Raw genomic sequence first — 23,890 nt, forward strand, 5'->3', positions numbered from 1 at the left:
AAATTATTCCCCCAACCTTCCCTATATGGTCCAACCCTGCTGTTCATATTTGACCCTTGTGAGTTTTTAGTGACGTTGTTTTTTTATTTGTTTGAAGATAAGCGTTTGAGATTTCAGACATGCATGCATATTTGACTATTCTGAGTCCCACAGACTTTTATAAATAAATTATGTGTAAATATTTATATTACTGAATAATAGGGACCACAAATTCATTAAAATAAAAATAAATAATCTAAAATATATTGGAAATCCAGAAGGAGGTGTCTTGAACTGCGGTCGGTCCACGGCGATTCGATTTCTTCAAACTTGGGATCAAACATGCATGGTTTGACAATCTATGGAGTTCAAATCTCTAGTTTATACAAACTAAAAAACTCCATCGTTCACCTAACCTTAAGAAGAATATTAATAAAAACACATGCGGTGGCGGATTTGGAACCCTGTCATTGAGGGATTTTGTGGTAAGGGTAAATTTTTTTAGATAAAAACATAATGTTGCCGACATATGTTAGCAGACATTACATTGAATATTTGTGGACACAAAGAAATCTATACCCAACGTTCGAAGAGTGCTCATAAGACATTCACATGTATATTTCTCAAACTCTGAATGATCTTGAAACCACGTTGATCCCAATATATACTTGTTTGAAAATTGAACCCTTAATCCTACTAATTCAACTATCATGTTACTTTCAGCCTCTCCGTATCTCTTTACTCTTATTACAAGTCATACCACATTCTTTGGTGTAAGTCAAGGATGGTTTCAGTTTCGATCTTATTCCTAAAATTTGCCTACTTGCTCTCGAATGTCAAATTGTACAAGCTGAACGTTTGACCATTGTTGAAAATCCATTTATTAATTTTGTAGAGAAAATCATTTTCCCGAATCTCCATCTTTGACTTTGGTTTCGTTTATTATATATTTCAACTTGAGACCACTACTCAAAAAAATTCCCCCTTTTAAAAACACGGTTTTAGTGTCCTTGAATAAATCGGATAGAATTATTTTAATGATATGGAGCAAAAATAAATTTAAAGCAAAATTACATAAAACTCAAAATTAAAAAAAATAAAAATCTAAGTGCAAACGTAGCGACCAACTCGTTGACTCTCTATACTCTACTTTCGCTGTTGAAATTTTTTCAATGTGCTGAAAACACAATTCAGTACAATAAATATCATAATAAATCAGTTAAATTTTATTTTTTCAAATTCTAAATGATCGTATTGTAACACCTGAGTAGACCAGATGTACTAAAAAAATCTCTCATCGTTGTCCGTAGCCAAACCTACTTTCATTGCAATTGACCGGCTTTTACCGGTAACAACTTTATTCTTTCACATAAGATTATAAATACTGTCTGAAAAATAGAAGAATCCTCGCTCGCAGCCGTAAATTGAAGAGAGAAAAATCGGCGAGGAGAAGAAGAACCGCAACTGCAAAAAAAAAACATACAAAAGATGAAAACTTTGATTCATTCCTTCAATTGATTCATACCAGAAACCATGTTTCTTTGAAGTCAAAAGGCTCAAAAGCAAATCCATTGCTCTCTCTTTATCTGTCAGGTTCGTCTTTTCACTCTCTCTTTTTATTACGTTTCTGCTTTATTTCTTTGAATTTTGATTAATTTTCGTTTTGTTTTCTTGTATTTTTGCTTCATTTCTCAGACATTATGTTTGATACAAGAAAACCCACCTCAGAAAGTTTGGTTCTTGGCAAGGGTTTTGCTGCTGCTGCTACTTGATTGTAGATTCTCTCTCCTCTCTCTCTCTCTCTCCAGAGGGTGTGTTTCTGTGAAATGGGTGTTCAAGATTTCTGGGTTTTCATTTTTGTTGTTGGGTTTTGCTTACAAGCTCGGGTTTCGAGCTCTCAAAACCTGACATGCAATCCAAACGATTTGAAGGCACTGGAGGATTTCATGAACGGTATAGATTCTATGATTGATGGGTGGGGTAGCAATTTCTCACCTGATTGCTGCAAATGGGCAGGCATCACTTGCAATTCTTCTTCCTCTCTCGGATTAAACGATTCCATTGATACTTATAGAGTGGTTAAGTTGGAGCTTCCAAAGAGAAGGCTAGTGGGAAATCTCTCTGCATCTTTAGGCACTTTGGACCAGCTTAGAACCCTCAATCTCTCTCAAAATTTCCTCAAACACTCGCTTCCAATTTCGCTTTTCCATTTGCCGAATTTAGCGTTCTTAGACTTGAGCTCTAATGATTTTTCCGGCTCCATTCCTTTCGATATCGAATTGCCTTCAATCCAGTTCCTTGAAATTTCACAAAACTTTTTGAATGGTACCCTTCCGGCTAGCATCTGTGACAAGTCTACTCAGCTTCGAGCACTGAAGTTGGCTGTGAACTACTTCTCTGGTAACCTCCCACCAGGTCTTGGCAATTGTACTTCCTTGGAGGACCTCTGTCTAGGCATGAATAATTTCAATGGCGGTGTGCCCGAAGGTCTATTTCGTCTGCGAAACCTAACCCAGTTGAACATTCAAGATAACAAGCTTTCCGGGGTGCTCAGCGAAGAATTCAGTAACCTCATTAATCTTGTTCGTTTGGATATCTCAACTAATGAATTTTCAGGAACCATCCCAGATGTTTTCCACAGCCTTGGAAGATTACAGAATCTTGTACTTCATTCAAATCGGTTTGGTGGTCGGATACCCCCTTCCTTGTCGAGCTCCTCGACCATCTCTTTGCTTAATTTGAGAAACAATTCATTGCAGGGCACAATTGATCTTAATTGTTCGGCAATGACTAGTTTGACCTCTCTTGATCTCGGTTCCAATCAGTTTGATGGGCCTATTCCCTCCAATCTTCCCTCTTGTCGACATTTGAATAATGTCAATCTTGCCCGTAACAACCTCACGGGCGAAATACCAGAAAGCTTCAAGAGTTTCCCTAGCCTCTCTTACCTCTCGCTGTCAAATTCCAGCCTTTCCAATATCTCTTCTGCCTTACAAATTTTACAGCAGTGCCAGAACCTGACTACTTTGGTTCTCACCTTGAACTTCCGTGGCGAAGAATTTCCTGCTGATCCGACCCTTCATTTTGAAAAGTTGAAGGTTCTTATTATTGCAAACTGTAGGCTCACAGGTGTAATACCTCAATGGTTGAGTACTAGCAGCAGATTGCAATTGTTGGATATATCGTGGAACCAATTGCAAGGAACAATTCCAGTCTGGTTTGGCAATTTTAGCAGTCTTTTCTACTTGGACCTGTCGAATAATTCGTTTACGGGGGAAATCCCTAGAAGCTTAACTGGACTACCGAGCCTCATTAGCGGGAGGATCTCCATTGAGGAACCTTCCCCTGATTTCCCTATGTTCATGAAGAGGAATGTAAGTGCACGAGGGTTGCAGTACAATCAAGTGTGGAGCTTTCCACCGACGCTGGAACTTAGTAACAATAATCTTAGCGGACCAATCTGGCCAGAGTTTGGGAAACTGAAATTGCTTCATGTTTTGGATCTGAAGTGCAACAATCTCTCAGGACCAATACCAAGTACTTTATCTGGTATGACCAGCTTAGAGACTCTGGATTTGTCTCATAACAAGCTTTCAGGTACAATCCCGCCTTCGTTGGTTAAGCTTAGCTTCTTGTCCAAGTTTAATGTTGCGGACAATCAGTTGTACGGGGTGATCCCTACAGGAGTTCAGTTTGGGACCTTCCCAAATTCAAGCTTTGAAGGGAATAATCTTTGTGGTGACCATGCGTCCCCATGTTCATCAAAGAAGCATTATCCTCTTGGGAATCCCAGCAAATCAAGAAAAAATAGAGGAGTTATTGTTGGTATAGCTGTCGGAATTGTATTTGGAACAGCACTTGTTCTTGCTCTCATGTTCACAATTTTGGTGCGGGTACATAGTCGGAGAGAGGTTGATCCTGAAAGAGAGAATCACGATACCAACGAGAAGGAGTTGGAAGAATCTGGGTCAAAACTAGTGGTTCTGTTCCAAAACAAGGATGCCAATAAAGAGCTCTCTATTGATGACCTTCTACAATCTACCAACAATTTCGACCAAGCAAATATCATCGGTTGTGGGGGTTTTGGTCTGGTTTACAAGGCCAGCCTTCCTGATGGTAAGAAGGTTGCTATCAAGCGGCTTTCTGGTGACTGTGGCCAGATGGACAGAGAATTCCGTGCTGAAGTTGAAACCTTATCTAGAGCTCAGCATCCAAATCTTGTACATCTTCAGGGGTATTGTAAGTATAAAAGTGACAGGCTCTTGATATATTCTTACATGGAGAATGGTAGTCTAGATTACTGGTTACATGAGAAAATTGATGGTCCGACCTCTCTAGATTGGAATGCAAGGCTTCAGATTGCTCAAGGGGCGGCGAGAGGGCTTGCTTATTTGCACCAGTCATGCGAGCCCCACATCCTTCATCGGGATATAAAGTCAAGCAACATCCTTTTGGATGGGAATTTTAAAGCGCACTTAGCGGATTTTGGTCTTGCAAGGCTGATAGATCCGTATGATACTCATGTAACAACTGATCTTGTTGGGACATTAGGCTACATACCTCCTGAGTACGGCCAAGCCTCTGTTGCTACTTACAAGGGCGATGTGTACAGTTTCGGGGTTGTTCTTTTGGAGCTGCTCACCGGAAGAAGACCGATGGATATGTGCAAGCCAAAAGGAAGTCGGGATTTGATCTCGTGGGCATTTCAGATGAAGAGGGAAAAGAGGGAAAGCGAGGTGTTTGATCCTTTCATTTGTGACAAGCAGCACGATGAGGAACTCTTGTGTGTTTTTGAGATTGCATGCCTCTGTTTAAGCGGATGCCCGAAGGTGAGGCCTTCAACGCAGCAGCTAGTTTCGTGGCTCGACAACATCAACACCAAGAAAGTCTAGCATTGTTTTCAGATAATGAAGCCAGGGAAACCCTGGTTGTACAGCAAAGATATCTTACTTGTATAAGAAGTTGTATCTCCTGATCTATAAATTGTTGTTTTTGCATTCTCAAAGTTGGTTTTTGTTGTGAATGTGTATCCTCGACATAAATGGTTTCGTATTGTCGCTGTGCGGCATGAGTAACAGCAACGGTTGTAAGGATTTGCATCTCAGTTTTAGATTTTGAAGAGATGAATGTATAAAATAAAGGTTCCGAGTCTTTTGTGTTGTGGTTAGTTCATATTTTTCAGAGGTTGATGTTCTTTATTGTCGAGAGTATGAATTCCACATCAAGTAAAAAATGAACCTTGCATGTACTTGTAAGTAATTGAGCTACTCTCTTATTGTTAGTTGGTTTTATTGTGGATTTTCAACTTTCTTACTTTATCAGAGCAGGTTGTCCCATATGTGAAGTCCATTATACCACAACTTTATTAAAATACCTTCCTTTTGAGTTCAGTGAATTGACTTTACTGAGTGCATAGGCTGTGCGGAATTGTTTCTATACGAAACACTTGTGCTCACATGCGCCTTTACCTAATAGTGCTTTTATATCAACAAGTAAAAAAGAACATAACAGGTGCTTCTCTAGATAAGCAATTTTGTAACCACAAATCGACCCCAAAATTTTATGTCAAACGTAGAAAGTGATTTTGGTTTTCCAAACGTACTTTTAGTGCTTGCAGAAGCAATAGCATTTAGAGTTCAAACAAAACATAGGAAAACTAGTGAAAATGACTTGAAAATTTTGAGTTTTAACGTTAAGGATAAAATAAAGGGTAAAATAAATGATACCAAGATTGACTTTTTAGTGTAAAAATATGATTTTTCGTTAAAATAAACAGTACCGTAAACTTTTCGTTAAAGTTTTCTAAAAACATTTGTCCACCGTTTGAAATTGTTGGACGTGGCCGATTGACAATTGCACATCGTGCATTTTCCCAAATCCGTTCACATCGACATCAATTTGTGCAAGAAAAGTCTACAAAACCACCAATTTTAGTCTCTATTAAATTTGGTGTTAGTCAGAAAGGAGGACGGTAGCGGAGATGGACCAAATCTTGTTCCATCTCGCTTGCATTTTGAGTTTTAGTTTTGACTAGAAACCTAAAAGTAAGCAGCATCTCTCACGTTCACATACATGATGTTCAATTCATTTTCGCCATGAGCATGATGGCTGCAAGTCTATTCCGTCGGCGGCGATTCAGAACACCATTTTCCTCATTCTCAAGAAAATAACGTACAAGTCGAAGTTGGTGAGCAAGACCAATAATGTCAGCTATGATCGAGTGTGATTTGAGAAATTTGTCTACATGATATTCTCATGGGCATGGCTGTAGATAAAACCACAAAACAATACCAAGGCGCACAATCGGTGGCCTGCGAATGCGAGCTTTCATTCACGAGAGAAAGAACGTCATAGAATGACCAAAAGACCACGACACATCGAAATCTGATTTCATAGATACATGTCAAAGAACAACAAAATAAAAGAAGCAGAGATTGGATCACTCATGTTTGTTGAAAACAGAAGTAATATTTGGCACTTGAATTGATAATGTCTGTTCGACTTTCTACTAAGCATCCACAAACAAGAAATCTTGCAAACAATGGGCACACATATTATAAGATGATCATTTCTTTGAACAAAAATGGCACATTGTATGAGGAGGAGGACGAGGAGGATACTATTATCTATCGGCGTATCAGGCATTGGATTCCATGTCATCTTCCATCTCATGCACAGCTTGAAGTGGACCACTTCCAGACATAAACCCACTCTCCGAAAGATTATTCAAAGGACCATTTCCAAACAAGCATACCTGGGGCTCGATCTGGTTCAAGCGGTTCCACTCATCATCTGATAGAGACCAACTGAAGATGTCTATGTTTTTTCTAATCCTATCAGGCTTCAGACTACAAGGCAGCACACTGGTTCCTCTTTGCAGCCCCCAACGCAAAATAACCTGAAACAGATACCAATGTGTTACTAAAATCACAAGCACAAATGAATAAGACACTGGTTTCCATCCCTAACATAACCATGCTTGCAGAATCTAAAGATGGAAAGTAAAATGTTGAAAAACGCCAATCACAAAATACTGGCTCATGTGTAGTGCAAATCATTAGCGAAACTATAACTTCCAAACACGTACAGACCTCACCTCATTTCTAAACATAAATGTGCCACGACTAGATTAAGATAGCATATCACTGGAGGACCAAGCATACCAAGTTACCAACACCAGGATAATCTCTCTTTAAATAAGTATTTTTGTGTAGTTTCTGTTTAGCGTATAACATTCCTTAGTACATTAACAATAGCAAATATAGCATAAAGTTACTGGTGGGGCGAAGAAGACCGAAGAGAAACTAATGTTGATTCAGTATATGATTGTGGTCTTAATTCAATGAGGGAACCACTCCAGACCTTTCGGTTTATATTCTAGTTATCCCCAGTCTTAGTTTATATCTTCCCAAAGTCAATCTTGCAAGTTCAACCTATCTATAGCAGAGGGTTAATAGTGCAAACTTCAGACTTTGGGAAAATTTATAGAAGCCTAGTCTGATATGGGTCTTGAAATCACAAGGATCTGCAAATTATGTTGGTACCACCATTTCTGGTACATAGCTTGGATGACATGAATAGTATGGAGAGAAAAAAGGACTGTGGAATGTAAGGTACCTGCTCAGGTGTTTTTCTGTGTCGGTCTGCTATCTCTGCAACTGTTGATATTTTCAGCATAGGACCATGCACAGACCTTGACCTCCTGAATGATATGCGAGGAGTTCCAGGTTCATCTTCCCCACCTGAACTGCTATCAGATGCTCCAGGAGTAGAAGTTGGGACTCCTAAGGGTGTGTGAGCAGACACATGAATACCTTTCAATTGACAGAACTTTACAAGTTCATCTTGCCTCCAAAAGGGGTGCAACTCCACCTAAAAATTCAATCATAAATCAATTAAGCAACCTGAATTATGTGATAATATCATAGACTGAGCAGCTTCAAGACCAGACCATAACAACCTAGATTGAAATAATGATGATGTGAGAATAATTAAAATCTAGCAAAGATGAACGTTGAAATCCAGCCACTATAGAAAAGAGTTGGGAAATGTGATAATAGCATTAGAGCAATCTGCACCAAGTTTGATATATAATTGGTTTCCAATGTCAAAATTGAATCAGAAAGAAAGTCATGAGAGGTGTTAGTCCTACAAATCAAGTCTCTTTTCAATAAAATTAGATTCAAGTTCAGCTAGTTTTGGAGCACAAATGCAGTGCAGTGAAAATATTTATTAACATATCAAAGATCGGTGAAAGGGAAAAATTAAGTCTTTAAGTTCGTTTTTTCAAGCCAGACTGTGTTAGTAGGCCAATTCTCAACACAACTCAAATGATGATTTTCTGCACTTCACATTACAATGCATACCCAAGCAGGACCTAAATGGGCTGCTCCAATACAGGTTATGTTATGCAATTTTGTTATATTACTGCATGTTCCTTCACGTTGCATTGAATTCCACCGTTCAACACTTACAAATTACCATGTGAACCAAAAAAATGGAGAAATTGCATGAGACGATTCGTTCATGCTGGTAGATTGTAGCAAAATAGTTGCTGAAAAGCCAACTTATCCAATGAATTTCCTCATCAAAATGGTACTAGATTAAATCACTTGTCTACTCTAACATATTAGGCCCATGGATCAACATTGTAATCAAAGAAGCAGCAGAAAAGGAAAAAACAGATGGAAGTCCATTGCATCATTCAAACAATATGAACTACTTATAAAGGACAAATTCTGATGCTGAGCTGTTAAAAATAGCAAGAATGATCTACGAAATCCAACCTGATTGACAGCGGGTACAATCTTTGCAAATTTAAGCAATTGTTTGATTTGCGAAACACTGAAATTGCTGACCCCAATAGCCCTCACCAGACCCATCTCAACCAGACCTTCCATAGCTTTCCATGCTTTCTTCGACCGATTCAAGAATTGCCTATACTCGCTCCCAGACTTTGAAGGCGGATCAGTAGCATCACCAAACGCTGAGCTATCAGGCCAATGCATCAAATATAGATCCAAATACGAAACTCCAAGATTCTTAAGAGAATCTCGAACATAATTCTCAATTTTATTGAGAGAATTCATTGTGCAGTAGAGCTTAGAAGTCAAGAAAACGTCTTCCCTCTTCAGTGAACCCCTAAATGCTTCAGCTAATGCTTCCCCAACTTCGATCTCATTACCATAAAGATGTGCACAATCTATATGGCGGTAACCCACCGATAACGCCGTTTTTACGGCTTGAACACAAAGGTCTCCGCCACTCTGCCATGTCCCAAGTCCAATGGCAGGAATTCTATCCCCTGTGTTTAACACAAGGTAATTTCCTGGTGTTCCAAACTTTCCCTTCATCCTCAAGTTTCAAAGGGTAGATTCTAAACAGCCCAGCAATCCAAATTACCCAGAGTGCAGGAATCAAATCGAAATTCCAACAATTCAGCTATATTAACAGGTGAAATATGAGCACCAAGCAAACTACTACGAACCCAAAATCTCAGAAACGGGAACAAAGTATGCAAATCAAACAGAAAACCAATTAACAAACACCAAAAGCTGAGAAACCCAACTCGCAGAAACTCAAAAGAACAATTCCAGTCCAAAAAGATTGCAACTTTGACTACAAAAATTCCCCACAATCTGTTTGTCAAAAGGTCTGAAAGAGAGCTCACCACGACAAGAGCGAAGGAAAAAGCCAATGCTGAAGCTAACAACCAAATCCTTTTGCTTTGGAAACAAATAGAAGCGTGCCACAACTGTGACGGCTGAAGTAGATACGAACATATTCAATCAAAGGGTCATGGTCAACAACGGCAGCACACAGAGGGAGAGAGAGAGAAAGAGGAAAGGGAAGCCCCCAAAACACAAAACAGAAGGCTTAGCTTAGCTGTAATATCAAATCTTATTCCATGAGAAAAATGCAAAAGGACAAACATTGCTCTCTGTCTCTAATTATATAATTAATACTAAATTAATTGTCCTTTTCTAATAAAACTACTATTAGAGGAATGAGAATCCTACTTCTTTGCGAGGATCTCAGAAATCTTCAAATTGTTTTCGTTCATCTATATCGTGCTGTCAATTTTCGTCAGTTACTGTTTATTTTAATTTTTAATAAAAATTTAAAATAATTTCTGATCACACGATATATGAGAAACAGACACAATTTAAATTTTTTCAGATTCTCACAAAAAGGATCCGGAGAGGATCATCATTCCTACTAGAGAAAAGGTTAGAGAGAAAGATGGGGTTTAGGGATATAAAATTCAATGTTTTACCCAACTAACTTAGAATCCCTCCTCCAAATCCACCCACCACCTATAAAAGGAAAGCTGTGCCAAAATATAACGGTAAAAGCAAACTGCATCTTGTTTCACTTTTGGGTTCGGATTCTTGTACTCCAACTTTGACTCTACGCCTTCGGTCGGTTTTATTCATCATTCATTTACGTAATGATGAATAGACGAGTCATAAAAGTTGAAGTTTAGCTACAAGGATAACTCACTGATTAAGTACTCGTAGGGTGAAATTTCGCCTACGAGTGTTTAAACTACTGACATATTTACTATTTCGGGTTCTAACTTCGAATAGAAGCAGAATGGAATCAAGGTAAACATGAGTTATTGTAACACGATAAATCATAGTAAGAGTAAGTTAAGAGTAAGAAGGCATAGGAGAAAGCTTAGCTTCAAGGATAACTCACTGATTAAGCACTCGTAGGGTGAAATTTTCCGGCTTTGGGAATCAAACTCCAACTTTCGGTCCAAAATTGAAACTCAAAACATGGGAAGAACAGAGCAGGCAAATGAGCAAAGACCACCGTCAAATTAGGGACGGCGGAACTAACAAAGAGTATGAGCCAGCATGACTTAACCCTGCCAAGTTCCAAAGCTTTTTAAGATTTTAAAAAGAATTTGCTATGGGTCAGCGCAGTCGCTCAAGCCAATGCGGTTAAGCCCACGAGTAATAGGGCTACAAGTTTCAGTAATCTCATTAAGTGCCCTTAAACAGGAACCTAAGTTGGAAACTCTCCACTTTTTTCCTCACGATGGACATTAACTACCATTCAAAACCTACTTGCAAATTGAGAGGGAAAACCTACCATTCAATTTATTTTCGGGCCAGTGGACCGGTAGAGGGCGAAACCAATGCCCTCCATCGTTTGGTCAACCATCCACCTTCAACCAGATGATAAAACCCCATCTCGTCTGTCGCCGTAGAGTTTACGGTGCAACTCCTAGAAGCCAGAATCCATAAACCTTTGAAGACGACCAACAAGTTTACGCCATGAAAGGAAGCTTGCAGTCCCAGAACAGGTACGACGCTTCTGCCGAATCAAATCATTTCCTACATGTAAACCTTTCCATGCATCCTTTGCAACAATCATTATGTTCAAAGCATACAAAACCATCACATAATGCACATTTCTGCATCTCACCAAAAATACAAATGTCCAGAAAACACCGACCCGGAGTTCATGAAACACGAAATTCTATGACTTAAGTTTCTGAGATTGTTAAAACAACAGAGCAACACCAGTCAGTCTGATTCAAGACCATCAAAATCAAAGGTCATGATTCTTACATATTTGACAATCCTTTAAAGGTCGTTTCTTTTCAACAAATCTACCACCCCCTGCTAAGAACCAACACTCGGAATCCAATAAAGCTGCTCCTCAAAGCCCATAGTCATCACCTTTTCCGCCTCTTTCCAATATTTCGTTCTCCCCATTGGGTAGATAAGCGTTTCAAAAGTTGCGTATTTGTAAGTCCGTTCTTCAGTTTCTGTCATCGGGATGTTTCTAAATCCTCTCAGCGAATGGGATGATATTGTGTGATCCCACGCTTTGGAGGCAACTTCCTCAAAATGAAAAGGACCAAAGAAGAAGGCAATATCTCCACCAACTGCAAAGAAAGCGCAAGGCCGCAAGGAAAATTTTAAGGCGAGAATTGAAGATCAAATGAATGGACCAAAAGACTTAATTTAGCCAACAAAAACATAAACCAGATGCTTACCAGGTAATATATGAAGTTTAGAACTGGGTGATTCAAAACATCAAGGTTTGCAGCTTTATCGAATGCATTGAAGCACATCTGCAGCACAAGAGAAGAATAATGGAAGCTTAAGTGCGGAAACAATAAATCGGATGCATACAATTCAACTAAGGCTTTAACATCCAATCAGAATTTTTGGTCGTACACTTGTGTACGCACATGATATGTATCATTTATGTGATTTTGAATGTTAAAACTTCGACCAATTTAAAGACATCAAATGTTCTCAATTCAAGTAGTAGTAGGTAGAATCCATAAAAAAAATTCAAGCACTCACCATTACACATCTGACAAGGAAACATGTAAAACATATGGTTGTCACATAGCCAACCTGTAAAAGTCACAAAACAAAAGGAAAGTGAGTACATCTGCAGATGAGAATTTAGGGGTCCTCAAAACAATCTTTTTCAAGTCTTTACCTCCTGCAGCTTCTTACGTCGTCCCTTTGATTCAACAGGAAATCTCTGCAACATCAAGAAGAGTCTGCCAGAAACAAAAGCATTAGAAGATTGCCCATAATCAGAGGACTGGTGTTATATTACCAAATACTCTCCCAGATGAACATATGCAACAGCTAAGGTAACTGCTACCGAATTAATACTTTATGCGTAACTTTGACATAGTAAGATTAATTATAGCATGTACAAGATACTAATCTTCTGGAAGTAATGACATTCCATCACATAAAGGGGATGGTACAACACAGACATTTTATCCCTCACCCATCTTACAGATGCCCATAAAAAATCATTCAAACTTCATGAGAGCCAACCTATCTTAACACTATTTGAGAAGAAATCTCCTCCCTAAAGGACAAAAAATTTAGAAACAATCAAAGTATAGAGGGAGTGAGAGGGAGTGAGAGAGAAGTAGAACTGTTTTTTTCTAGTACAACTGTACAACCTAAATTCAGTGGCAGCAACACATAAGAAACACAAGGCAATATGACAAAGTTCTACGGATCCATTAAATATGATGCATTTATGAAACTATAGTTGTTCGTGAGGTTCAGGATAGTGCTTATTTGTTTGAATTATTTGCTTTTCTGGGCTACACAACGCTGGCAAGAACATCATACCTACTTAACTTAGGCCACATCTCCTACGTGTCTTAAAGGTCCTGACGTGTGATGTTGGTCATGTAGAGCCAAACACAGTATGAATTTGATTCTAACAAGTAAACTTATGTGAAGGCAAGTGAATTTCAATTTTACTTTTCGTTACACTTTATTTCCTTTTTATTTCAGACGTACACAGGACAATGCGATTTTGAAAATGTAGCGTTTCATGTCAGAAAAACCAGGCAAACAACCAAATGCAGATCAATTACCTTCCACCATATAGAAGAAACCCAAGGGCTGCGAATAAGGACACGCCTGCAAGAATATGTCTTAGAATAACAGATTATCGAGATAAACTACAAATCTTCAAATACTATATGTACTTAGTGAAAAAAAATACCTGCAAAGAACATCTTAGATAAGATGAAGAGAACTGGGATAGGCTTCCACCATAATATCAGCCACATAGCAATCTGTAACAAGTAAACCGAAACAAAAATACTATTAGATGTAGCATTCCCAACATGTAAACAAGCAACTCCCAGATACTTCACACTATTAACTAGCAATATACATAGAACTGTGCAGACAGAGGTGTACTACAATAAGCGTAATCAGTACCATACCAACTACAATGAATATCCAAAAAGTAGCCAATGGTCCTACCTTAAATAGGTACCTGTACACATTCTCTCCACTATCCAGTAAAACAATCCCCAAACTTCTACTATAAAATCTGAAATATTGAATTCATCAAGACCAATATTTTTGATATATTTTCAAAGAGTTTCAATCCAATTCATACATAGGTGGAAATGAGCAGAAAACTCTTTTAAACTGTATTTGACATAATGAGTGGCAAAGATGAAGCTGAACTTAGCAAGACAAAAAGGTGAGTAGGAGATTAAATGATATATGTATATATGTGTGTGCATGCGTGCGTGTCCACAAAGATGTGAGGAAGATGATCATCATTTGCACTATGTCACAGAGAGAGAGAGAGAGAGGAATGATTCCGTTATAGAATATGCAAGTATAGGAAAATAGAAGGAATGGAAAGTGTTTCAACTTTAGTTTTATTTCCCATTATGGAAAATATAGATACAGCATGGTCTCGATCACCTTTCCATCTTGGAATAATATTAGTATAATGTGCAGATAATTAGTTAATGAGTTCATTAGCAAGGACCTTGAGGAAAGGTCAATTCCAAACAATATGCACGTGCACAGAGGAGCAGTTTTTCCTTATCCAGCACAAATGAGTTACATCGCGATATTCCTAGCCAGCATGACATTTAACAAAACCATACACCTCTTGGGTGCTTCTAGTCAATTATAGGTCAAAGCATAAACTGTGCACACACCTAACAAAATCATCACCCTGCTACCTTTATCTACTTTCTTGCATTTTAAAATATCTAATAAAAAAACTCGCTAAACCCCTTTGGGTGCTTCCAGTCAGCCGTAAGTTAAAGCATAAAGAAACTCTAAAACCCTAACATGCCACTCCTGTTAAATATCTCTTATCCTTCCAAACTTAGTAACTTTGTCCAAATTACTTTATCTTTCTCTGAGCACTTTGACCCCATTGCACATATCTATCAGTTTTGATTGCTCGAATGACATCTGGTTGCAACTATTTTTCATCAATATACACCAACAAAAGGTTCTTAGGAACCATATTCATGAAAGAGATTTTGTGTAAATATGCGGAAGGTTTCTTCAGAAACCTTTCAACTGCATTGTTTACAGGGTCCTATGTATAATAAAAAATTCTACATATAAGTGAACAAAAGAAACAATAAAAAAATATGGCAAAAAGAAAAATAAGATGAACGTTGTGCTCTATTCAGAAACCATGGCTTGCTTCCATGTAGAAGAATCCAACTCCAAAAGCTCCCCTTTGTCGGGACTTAAAGTGACACAGTGGAGTAGAAATTTCACCTGAATCACATAAACCACAGCATTGATAGTCAAGAAGCTTGGCCTCAGTCCATCTGTAGAAACAGCACGTGCCTGTTCAATTTACACATAAGGGTCATAATCAAACCGCCTTAGTCCAACACCACTCCCACAAAAGAAATCATATACATAAGAGTATTTGAAATGAAATATAACCTGATAGTAAATTTCGGCCCAGAACAGAACCAAGAGTGCATAGGTTGTGAAGAAAGCAAGACTTGGCATATCAAGCAAGATATGTTGGACAATCTGACAAGAAAACACAAAAAATAACTTAGAATCTTCTAAAAACAACTAAACTTAAGAAAATGGCACCGACGGGAATTCAACCTCCGGATGCAGCTTCTGCACTTGCCGGCAGAAAACAAACACAGCTGATCGAACTACATGAACAGAAAAATAAGTAAACACTTGCACACAAAACAAATCATGAATGCAATTAAAATCCCGAAAATGCACCAGCCGCGACAAATAAGATACAAACCTCCATTGACAACGAAATTAAGAAAGTGGAAGACTTTCTGTGTGGTCCAACCGTACTCCGGCACTCTCAATTGTATCCGAATCAATTGAACCTAGTATGAATATAAATACCAAATTAACATATAAATCTTCACCAAATCTCTGCATTAATCTTGAAATTAATAACAGTACATGATAGAATTAAAACATAAACATACACACAACTCCAAAGTACTAGCTGAATTTTTTTCCTTCAAATTCGAAGCAACCAAACGAAAACTACAAATCTTAGCATTCAAGATTCAGAATTCAGCTAAACAAATAAAATTGTCACACACAGATAACAGATATATACATACACACACACACACACACACACACAAATATATAAAGTACATAGAAATAGATAAAGATATACATAGAGATTGAGATAAATACCAGGGCAACGACGGCGACGAGGCCGTAGAGAATAGCGAGGGCATGAAGTATGCGGTCTTGCCAAATAGAGGAGGTATTGATGTCGTGCCACCAACTCGATGCGTCTCTCATGTTGTAAGCTATCACCGCCGACTCCACCACCCCGCCGCCGCCTCCGCTACGCGCCATACGAACCGCACCAATTCGTACTTTATTTTTCTTTAATTTTTTTTACCTATTTATTGCTTATATTAATACGTAATCATACAATTATTACTCGCTTTTCTGAATCCTAAAACCGAAGAGATTGTCTGAGAATTGAGAAACGATTTTGGAATCGCTCCGCAAGAAAGCGAACAAGAAAGAAAGAAATCCAAACCAATTTAAATTCGATCGCCAATGTGTTTTCTTCTTTGTTTTCTTTTTTTTTTTTTTTTTTCCTTGGAGAAATTAGAAATAACAAAACGGCCGGCAAAAATAGGAGAATTCGAGCCCGAAGCGGAGGTGTGGGTAACGGGGTTGTTGGGCTTTTTACACTTATGGGCTTGCAGGGCTTTTTTATCGAACTTCGATTTATTTGGTCCTTATCTGTCTTTTCATTCCGGTTATATTCACAGCGGAAAATTGTAAACGCTTAACGGATTGTCACCTCCATATTGTGATTCTTATCCATTTATATGTAAGGCGGATTCGTTGCACCGCTTTTTTTACACAAATATTCTTTGGTGCTTGTTTTTTAATGTATACTAATGGTCTGAACTGTCAATCTTTTATAACATCATTCATAAATTATTCTTACAAAAAATTAGACAAATTTGAAACTATTAAGACGTTTATCTGTGGTGAAATAAATGAACAAATACGGTTCTACTAAAAGAAACTAAAGCTTTAATCAAAACGGACATAAGAGATTGGGTGATTTTTAGTAAACATAACTTTAAAAGAAAGACCTAAATAATATATAGAGGAAATAAAACTTGTGTAAAAAATTATGTAAAACTAGTGTGATGGATCCGTCTCTATAAAAAATGTGGGTATGGAATGAAATTTTAAAAGAGACCTGTTTTGTGATGATAATATGTGAATAAACACGTGTGAAATAAACTAATTGTTTAAAGTATGTGATGAGTCCAAAAAGTCGGTGAATCTCATTAATTTTAAGGATCACATACCCCAAAAACAATAGCATAAAATAACCAAAGAGGGCTGTCCCCATACACACTATGTACGAGTGTGATTGTCATCTGAAGAATGTTTTGCACATTAATTCAATGCATAAACCATCTGACGAAATCATTTGTGCTGATGTCTCGAATTCTTTCTTTTCCATTTTTTTTTCAAACGAATGTACTTAATTAGTACAAGAAAGAGAGACCAAAAGGTCTCACGTGAGAAACAGTAGGTAAGGTAAAAAGCTCAAGCAAGAGCTGCAACTCAAGATACAACAGATTCACACAAAATTAGGCATGTAGGCATATGAAGCAGCATAGACCAAATTGCCGTCGTCGCCATATCCTCAAAGAAAGCCAAACTATGAACTAAGGAAAGTAGATATCAGATTCAAATCCCCTTCACAAATCCCTGCAAATATATACAAAGAAAGTATCATATGGATAGAAAGTAAGGCTAAGGAGTATGTAAAATACCCTTACTATGATGGAGGCAGTGGCGGAGCCAACATGAGGTCATTGGTTACCCTTGACCCCAATAACTTAAAAAACTTCATGTAAATTTGTTTGTGTATTGTATATGACCCTTATAAACAGCTAAGACAAACTAAATTACAACCTCATTCTTCTACTTGTTCTATCACATTTGTCTTCATTTTCTCTTTTCTTGTGCGATCTATTGTGCACACCATGTGCTCAATGAAATACCTTAGTTAAAAAGCCTTGACAGCCTTCAATATTACTCCACATTATCATGCACCCACCCTCTACAAGCTACAAATAATAATAGTTGTCGACATATGTTGGCATAAACTTTCGGCATATGTTGACAGGAATTGGCAAGTGTCTACTAGGTGCTTGATGAAATAGCTCAATGAAGCTTTTTTAGTTGATATTATGACTCTATTATTTAAAAATCCTAGCTTCGCCACTAGATGGAGGCCACATAATACTTGGTCTCAAGGGGAATCCAGCATGCCGGTTGGGGGAGAGGAAGTGAGAGAGGGAAATGGATTTGATACCCAATTTCAGATCGTAACCCACATATCCGAGCATGTGATAGGGTGGTGATTGAATATCACAGCTAAAGAGGAGAGAGGAAGGAAAAGTAACAAACAGATAGCAGTAAAAAAGGTGAAAAACGTCGGTTAAGGAGCATGAAGCCCAAATCTAAAACAAGCTTAGGGTTATTGAGACCAAGCTCAAGGAAGACGATAAATAAGAAGGAAAAGGGGGTGGGAAGTTGTAAGATATAATGGGCATAGGAGATAGGAGGGGAGGAAAAGAAGGAAAATACAGAAGAGAAGGGAAGGAATACAAGAGGGAAAGAATAGAGGAGATGGGAAGGAAAGAGGAGGAAAAATGGGAGGGTGTAGCGTGCTGCGAGAAAAAAGGAAGAATAAGAAAAGAAGGGTGGGTTGTCACTACACCCAAGCCAAAGGCTCGAACCAACGGTGAAAGAGAATATTGGGTTGGCGTTTAGGGTTTCAGTAAAGAGAGAAATTTTATAGAGAGAAACCAGAAAGATGTTATTCTCTTTCTTTTCCATGAAAATGTAATGTTTCATTACTTTTATGCATCGTTTAGAGTGCCGTTTTACCATTATCTATTAATCTTGACATTATTTCTAACCTAATTGTCTATTAAGTATGAAATTTTATATAAAAGTTCTCGATTAAACTAGTAGTCGAAATATACAATAAAAATAATAAACAATAGTGTTAGTGAATCAAATTTTTAGTTGTTAGAACTTAGAAGGAGAGAAGAAGGAGGAAAAGACCAAACCCATGCCCAAATTATTTATAACCTTATAAATAATCCAAGGAGTTCTTGTGAGAGATTTTCTTGTATTTTTTGTCTGAGTTATTTCTCGTGTTGTGTCAAACCAAATAAAGCAGGGTTGAGAAGCTAAAAGACTAAGGGGGCGTTTGTTTTCCCTCACTAAACTTCCTTGGATTGGATTGGCTTAGCTGGGATTGCTAGTCGGTGTTTGATACAAACAAGGATTATCATAATGAGACTAAGTCGGACTCGCACCGATTAAGTCTTCCACTAGGTAGTCTTATCGAGGACCCCTAATATGTATGGGATTGCTAGTCCCATCCCCAAACCTTCTACGTTTGCCCACTGCATCGTCTGCACGGTGCATCGTATGCAAGCGCTCCTCTGCAACACCCTTTAATCACTACCCAGATTTGAAACAAAGCCCTACCCACGGCCCAAACCTCAAAATCTAACCACCAAAATTAAAAAAAATAAAATAAAATCCAACAACTAAATTCAAAATCCACCCATTGCCAAAAATTATGAGATGGCTTTGTAGGCAGAGAAGTCAACGCATATATCAGACGGAGGAGAGAGATTCGAAATTTTTTGAAAAAAGAGGATGAGGAAGGTGGAGATGCTTAATGTCGGTAAGAGGGGTGAAAATGATGAGCTTGTATTGAAGGATTTGTAATGAGCTTTACACCTACGTTTTGCAGGAAAAAGAGGGAGGAAGGAAGAAAAAGAGGGAGGAAGGAAGAAATGGGGTTGCGGAACCAGAGGAAGAAGAAAACAAAAAAAAAACCTTTGAGAGGGTAGTCTTTCAGCTTTTCAAGAGTAAAAAAGTAAACGGTAAATAAATAATAAATATGCATTAAATAATAAGAAATTGTTATTAGCATTCCAAAAATCTCATTTGACATTTCCAATCTTTTATAATTGGAAAGAAAAATACACTTGTAACAAGTGTAGAATGAGATTTTTGAAATGCTAATAATAATTCATAAATAATATAAAATATTATTATATATACATTAAATAATATAAAATATTACTATATAGTTTAGTACAGTCTAAATCAGTTCAATTTAATTTCTGAAACTAGTTCAATCCGATTCAACAAACGCATGCTAAAACTGTACTTTCAGGTTCAGCGGGTCCAAAGCCTTACGTTGTCTGCAAACATAAATAGTCCCTGCGAAAGTGAGTGAGATCGACTGACTGCGACGTGACTTTCCTTCCTTCCCTCACTCACTGCAATCTGTGTACGGCCCTCTCTCTCTCTGCAACTCTCAATTTCCTCAAAACAAGCAAAAGCAAACTCACTCGCCCGTGCATTCATTCATTCGTTTCCTCCTTCCTCCTAGAGAGGGGAAGGGAGAGAATGATTGAGTGAAATTCTACACCAACGCGTTGAATTTGCATGATCTTGTCACCCTCACATTTCCATGGATTACGAAAGGATCCAAAAGCCTCAGGTGCCTCTCACATTCCATCGTTTTCAAATTTAATGTGCAAAACTCGAAACATTTTCTTTCTTTTTCTCCAAAACCCATCATTCTTTATCCGTCAATTTCACGAACTTGCTTCAAAGTTTTTAGCTTTCTCATTTTTTGGGTACAAAAACGAAGACCCATTTTTGAGTTTATCGGATCGCTTATTGGGGATTTGAAAGTGCAGGTGGGCGGTGGGGGATTTTCCCCAGGTAAGCAGAGGAGTATGCTACTGGGAGTAGAGAAGAAGAGGAAGGAGAATGAAGATGCTGAATCTGCATTCACTCTGAGATCTCAGCCTCCTGACTTTGATGATCAAGCTGGTTAGCTCTTTATTTTCCCTTTTAAATTAATCAGTCATTATTTGAATCTTATATTTCTTGGTCTTTGAATTAAGCTAGCTACTGGGTCTGTGGCGATTGCAGTTTAGCAGAAAGTAGTCAAATTTCGTATTTTCTTTTCAATTTTCCTCAGTTTTCTTGGGAAACAAACAGAAAGTAGTTAACCATTGCTTGTAGCCGAGTGCTAGCCTAATTAAACTTAAAAAAAAAATGATACTTTGTGGTCAACAGATCAGAATTAGTGAAATTTATTCTTGATGGTCTTACCCTTTCGATGTTTGACTGGATTCTTGCAGGGGGTGGTGCATCTGATAACTGCAAAGATGTAGATGTTGTGAGTGTTCTTCCCAAATGCTTGACTTCGAATGCTGCTGACTCATTTGGCCCGGAGATGAGTAGCGACCAGCGATTGAAGGATAGCACATTAGTCAATTCAAGAATTAGGAACCAAGAAGACCCTTCTTTAGATTACGGTAGTGGGTGCGATGCTATGAGTGTGTCCGCATCCATGTTTGAGTTTCAGAAGGCAGAGTGTGCTCCACAAAGGGTGCTCTTGCCCCGTTCTCCAAACCAGCGCCGTCCAAATGGGATGATGCGCAGAAGTGGATAGCGAGCCCAACTTCGAACCGGCCAAAGATGGGACAGGTTCAAATGCAGGGTGGGCAAGGAGTTGGATTGCGAAAGGTGGGTAGCTTTGGTTATGGGAGTAGACAATCGAGCAGTAGCACAAAGGTTGTTGTTGAAGTTCCAGATCAAAAAGTAAATATTTTTGAAGAACCTGATACGAAACGAATTGACACAAGCCAACCTAAGATGGAAAGTGGGGGGCAGAAGTGTGTAAGTTGGGAGCCTGATCCATACCCCATTGCTGATTCATATGGCAAGTCGGTGCTCATGGTTGAGAACTCTGTCGGAGAGTTGGCAAGTAAGAATGTGGTTTTCTTCTTGTTTCATGACTGCATCCTTATTTATTGAATAAGACTTTCAGCACTGTAAATCAAGTTGGTGCGTAGCGGGAATTTCACTCAATTCGGTGTTCTAGAATGTTTTATTACACTTTCAGTAGGAAATTTCATTCAACGCTTGAACATTTTAACAGTCAATCTCTTCAGTACAACATTTTGATACATACCATTTTATTATAGAAATCCATTCCCAATAGGAACTGAGTCGGTGTCCATCTTGTCCTTTAGGGAGTCTGGTGTGGGAAATGATTTGAAGAACGATGGGTTTGTTCTCGTGTTATTTCATATTGTTAAGTGAGGCCTATCAGAAAGAAACTGCTTTTATAATTGTTTATAACACTCAGAGATCTTCCTGCCTTCTTGTAAATTAACTTTCATGTGCAATACTTGACAAAGTGAGCTTTAGACGACAACTTGGAATTAACTAGCTGCACAATTTGCATATGATTTCGCAGTCAATCTTAGCCAGCATGATTCTTCTACAGCCTTTTATGGAACAACAACATTTATTCCTCCTCCTTCAACAGCAAGGTCGGTGTCAATGAGAGATATGGGACAGAGATGACACCTATTGCTAGTCAGGAACCCTCCGGGACTGGAACTCCCGTGGGGGCAACAACACCAATTTACAGTCCTAATAATTCAAGTCCATCAACTCCTAGCAAAGCTGCACCCGCTTCATCTCCGATTGATCAAAATACTAACAAGGAGTTGTCTGAAAAGGAGTTACAAATGAAAACTAGGAGAGAGATAATGGTTCTTGGGACTGCAGCTGGGTAAGATGAACATCGCTGCTTGGGCTAGCAAAGAGGAGGATAAGGATGCATCCGCGTCACAGAAAACTGTACCGGAAGAACAGCCGGGTGCAAGTGTTATTAAGACACGTGCAGCAGCATGGGAGGAATCCGAGAAAGCCAAGTATATGGCTAGGTTAGTTCATGCCACCTTCTTTTGTTTTTTTTTTTAATTTTTTTATTTTTAATACAGTATCCATCTCGTACTACTGTAACTGGACTGTTAGATGATGACACTCGATTTTTAGGGACACATTGATATTTATGCTGCATTTTCAAATTGTGGAGTGATCATGTGGCCATGCAATTATCCAGGTTCAAGCGTGAAGAGATGAAAATTCAAGCTTGGGAAAACCATCAGAAAGCGAAAACAGAAGCTGAGATGAGGAAAATCGAGGTACCTTAAGTTGCTTTCTGTTAGAAAGCTTGTTGTGCCAGCCATTCTGTGTTCCAAATATCATATTTTCTCTCTTTTTATTATTTTTGAGAAAAAATCTATAGCGTAATTTACAAACTCTTGTTAGACATCAAAACAATATCCAATTTAGGCCAGCCGGGCTGGACTGATCATCCAAAATTTAAGATTAGCCAATGTTACCTGGAACATAAACACTGACCATTCTAAACTGCAAGAGGGTGGGTCCTAATGAAGAATGCACTCTCTAGGACTTCTTCGGGTTTTCCCGAAAAACCCTATAGTACCTGCTCATTATGACACAATGCAATGTGGACATGTGGTCATTGTGTTGTGTGAGAGCTGTAGGTCTTTGTTGTCACAACTAAAAAAATGAACAGCAGGCCAGCCTTGTATCAGGTTGAGTTTTTCGGGCCATGTAGTTCTTTATCACATATGTCTTGTTAATTGGTTACTTGTTTGCTCGGATACTTGAAAAGAGTGTACACGTCCTGTAAACATAGAAAACCGTCAAAACATTGAACTTGTAAATCTATGCATTCTCTTGGAACCTTTACAGTTTATTGAAGCAGACAGTCGTTGCTTCCAGGTCGAGGTTGAAGGGATAAGAGGACACGCTCATGGTAAGCTTATGAACAAGTTAGCAGCTGCAAGACATAAAGCTCAAGAAAAGCGAGCTGCGGCAGAGGCCAAGAGAAACCAGCAAGCAGCAAAAGCAGAGCATCAAGCAGAGTATATTCGCAAAACCGGTCACATACCGTCGTCATTTTGGTGTTGGGGTTGGTGCTATTGATATTGGAATCACTTTCTGCAAATGTATGTCCATGCTAATGTAAAAACGTACACACTTGATTTGGCTCAAGTCTATAAAAGTCAGCAAGTACTCAAATGTAAGTATCATCAACAAGAGAAGGGTAATGTTGTCACTTTGCTTAATTTATTTGTTCTTTGGATAAATTACAATTTGCACCATCAAGTTTGGATAGCACCAGGAAAGCGTAATATTGGCCTTTCACA

General features: G+C 38.4%; 3 protein-coding genes and 1 pseudogene across 3 annotated transcripts; 2 read left to right on the forward strand and 2 right to left on the reverse strand.

Moving 5' to 3' along the window:
* The first annotated feature begins 1,369 nt into the window (after positions 1-1,369).
* LOC125472010 (phytosulfokine receptor 1-like) lies at positions 1,370-5,129 on the forward strand. Its single transcript, XM_048573036.1, has 2 exons — positions 1,370-1,572; positions 1,675-5,129. The coding sequence occupies exon 2, from the start codon at positions 1,806-1,808 to the stop codon at positions 4,869-4,871; it is 3,066 nt and encodes a 1,021-aa protein (XP_048428993.1). The 5' UTR covers positions 1,370-1,572; positions 1,675-1,805; the 3' UTR covers positions 4,872-5,129.
* A 1,298-nt stretch (positions 5,130-6,427) lies between these two features.
* On the reverse strand, positions 6,428-10,828 carry LOC125472056 (aldo-keto reductase family 4 member C10-like). Its single transcript, XM_048573105.1, has 4 exons — positions 10,681-10,828; positions 8,766-9,742; positions 7,597-7,851; positions 6,428-6,877 (listed from the first exon to the last, which is right to left on the reverse strand). The coding sequence occupies exons 2-4, from the start codon at positions 9,330-9,332 to the stop codon at positions 6,617-6,619; spliced, it is 1,083 nt and encodes a 360-aa protein (XP_048429062.1). The 5' UTR covers positions 9,333-9,742; positions 10,681-10,828; the 3' UTR covers positions 6,428-6,616.
* Positions 10,829-11,071: 243 nt separating this feature from the next.
* Positions 11,072-23,809, forward strand: LOC103943165 (annotated as a pseudogene).
* Positions 11,378-16,381, reverse strand: LOC125467901 (tobamovirus multiplication protein 3-like). Its single transcript, XM_048573106.1, has 11 exons — positions 15,954-16,381; positions 15,538-15,628; positions 15,384-15,436; positions 15,210-15,302; positions 15,036-15,107; positions 13,492-13,564; positions 13,361-13,406; positions 12,451-12,514; positions 12,309-12,362; positions 11,993-12,070; positions 11,378-11,881 (listed from the first exon to the last, which is right to left on the reverse strand). Exons 1-11 carry the CDS (start codon positions 16,119-16,121, stop codon positions 11,789-11,791), a joined length of 885 nt encoding a protein of 294 aa, XP_048429063.1. The 5' UTR covers positions 16,122-16,381; the 3' UTR covers positions 11,378-11,788.
* Positions 23,810-23,890: the final 81 nt, after the last annotated feature.

Source organism: the organism of the source record quoted next, unplaced genomic scaffold (assembly GCF_019419815.1).
Source record: "Pyrus x bretschneideri cultivar Hongxiangsu unplaced genomic scaffold, Pyrus_bretschneideri_v1 Contig63, whole genome shotgun sequence".
NCBI lineage: Eukaryota > Viridiplantae > Streptophyta > Magnoliopsida > Rosales > Rosaceae > Pyrus > Pyrus x bretschneideri.

What these genes read in the sequence shown, in the direction of transcription:
- LOC125472010 (XM_048573036.1), top strand. Translation starts at nt 1,806, where the DNA reads ATGGGTGTTCAAGATTTCTGGGTTTTCATTTTTGTTGTTGGGTTTTGC.
- LOC125472056 (XM_048573105.1), bottom strand. Translation starts at nt 9,332, where the DNA reads ATGAAGGGAAAGTTTGGAACACCAGGAAATTACCTTGTGTTAAACACA. An exon ending in TTGTACCCGCTGTCAATCAG is followed by an intron (nt 7,852 to 8,765) that starts GTTGGATTTCGT and finishes TTGAATTTTTAG; the next exon opens with GTGGAGTTGCACCCCTTTTG. An exon ending in ACAGAAAAACACCTGAGCAG is followed by an intron (nt 6,878 to 7,596) that starts GTACCTTACATT and finishes TATCTGTTTCAG; the next exon opens with GTTATTTTGCGTTGGGGGCT.
- LOC125467901 (XM_048573106.1), bottom strand. Translation starts at nt 16,121, where the DNA reads ATGGCGCGTAGCGGAGGCGGCGGCGGGGTGGTGGAGTCGGCGGTGATA. An exon ending in ATCTAAGATGTTCTTTGCAG is followed by an intron (nt 13,407 to 13,491) that starts GTATTTTTTTTC and finishes ATATTCTTGCAG; the next exon opens with GCGTGTCCTTATTCGCAGCC. An exon ending in TTTCTTCTATATGGTGGAAG is followed by an intron (nt 12,515 to 13,360) that starts GTAATTGATCTG and finishes TGTTTCTGGCAG; the next exon opens with ACTCTTCTTGATGTTGCAGA.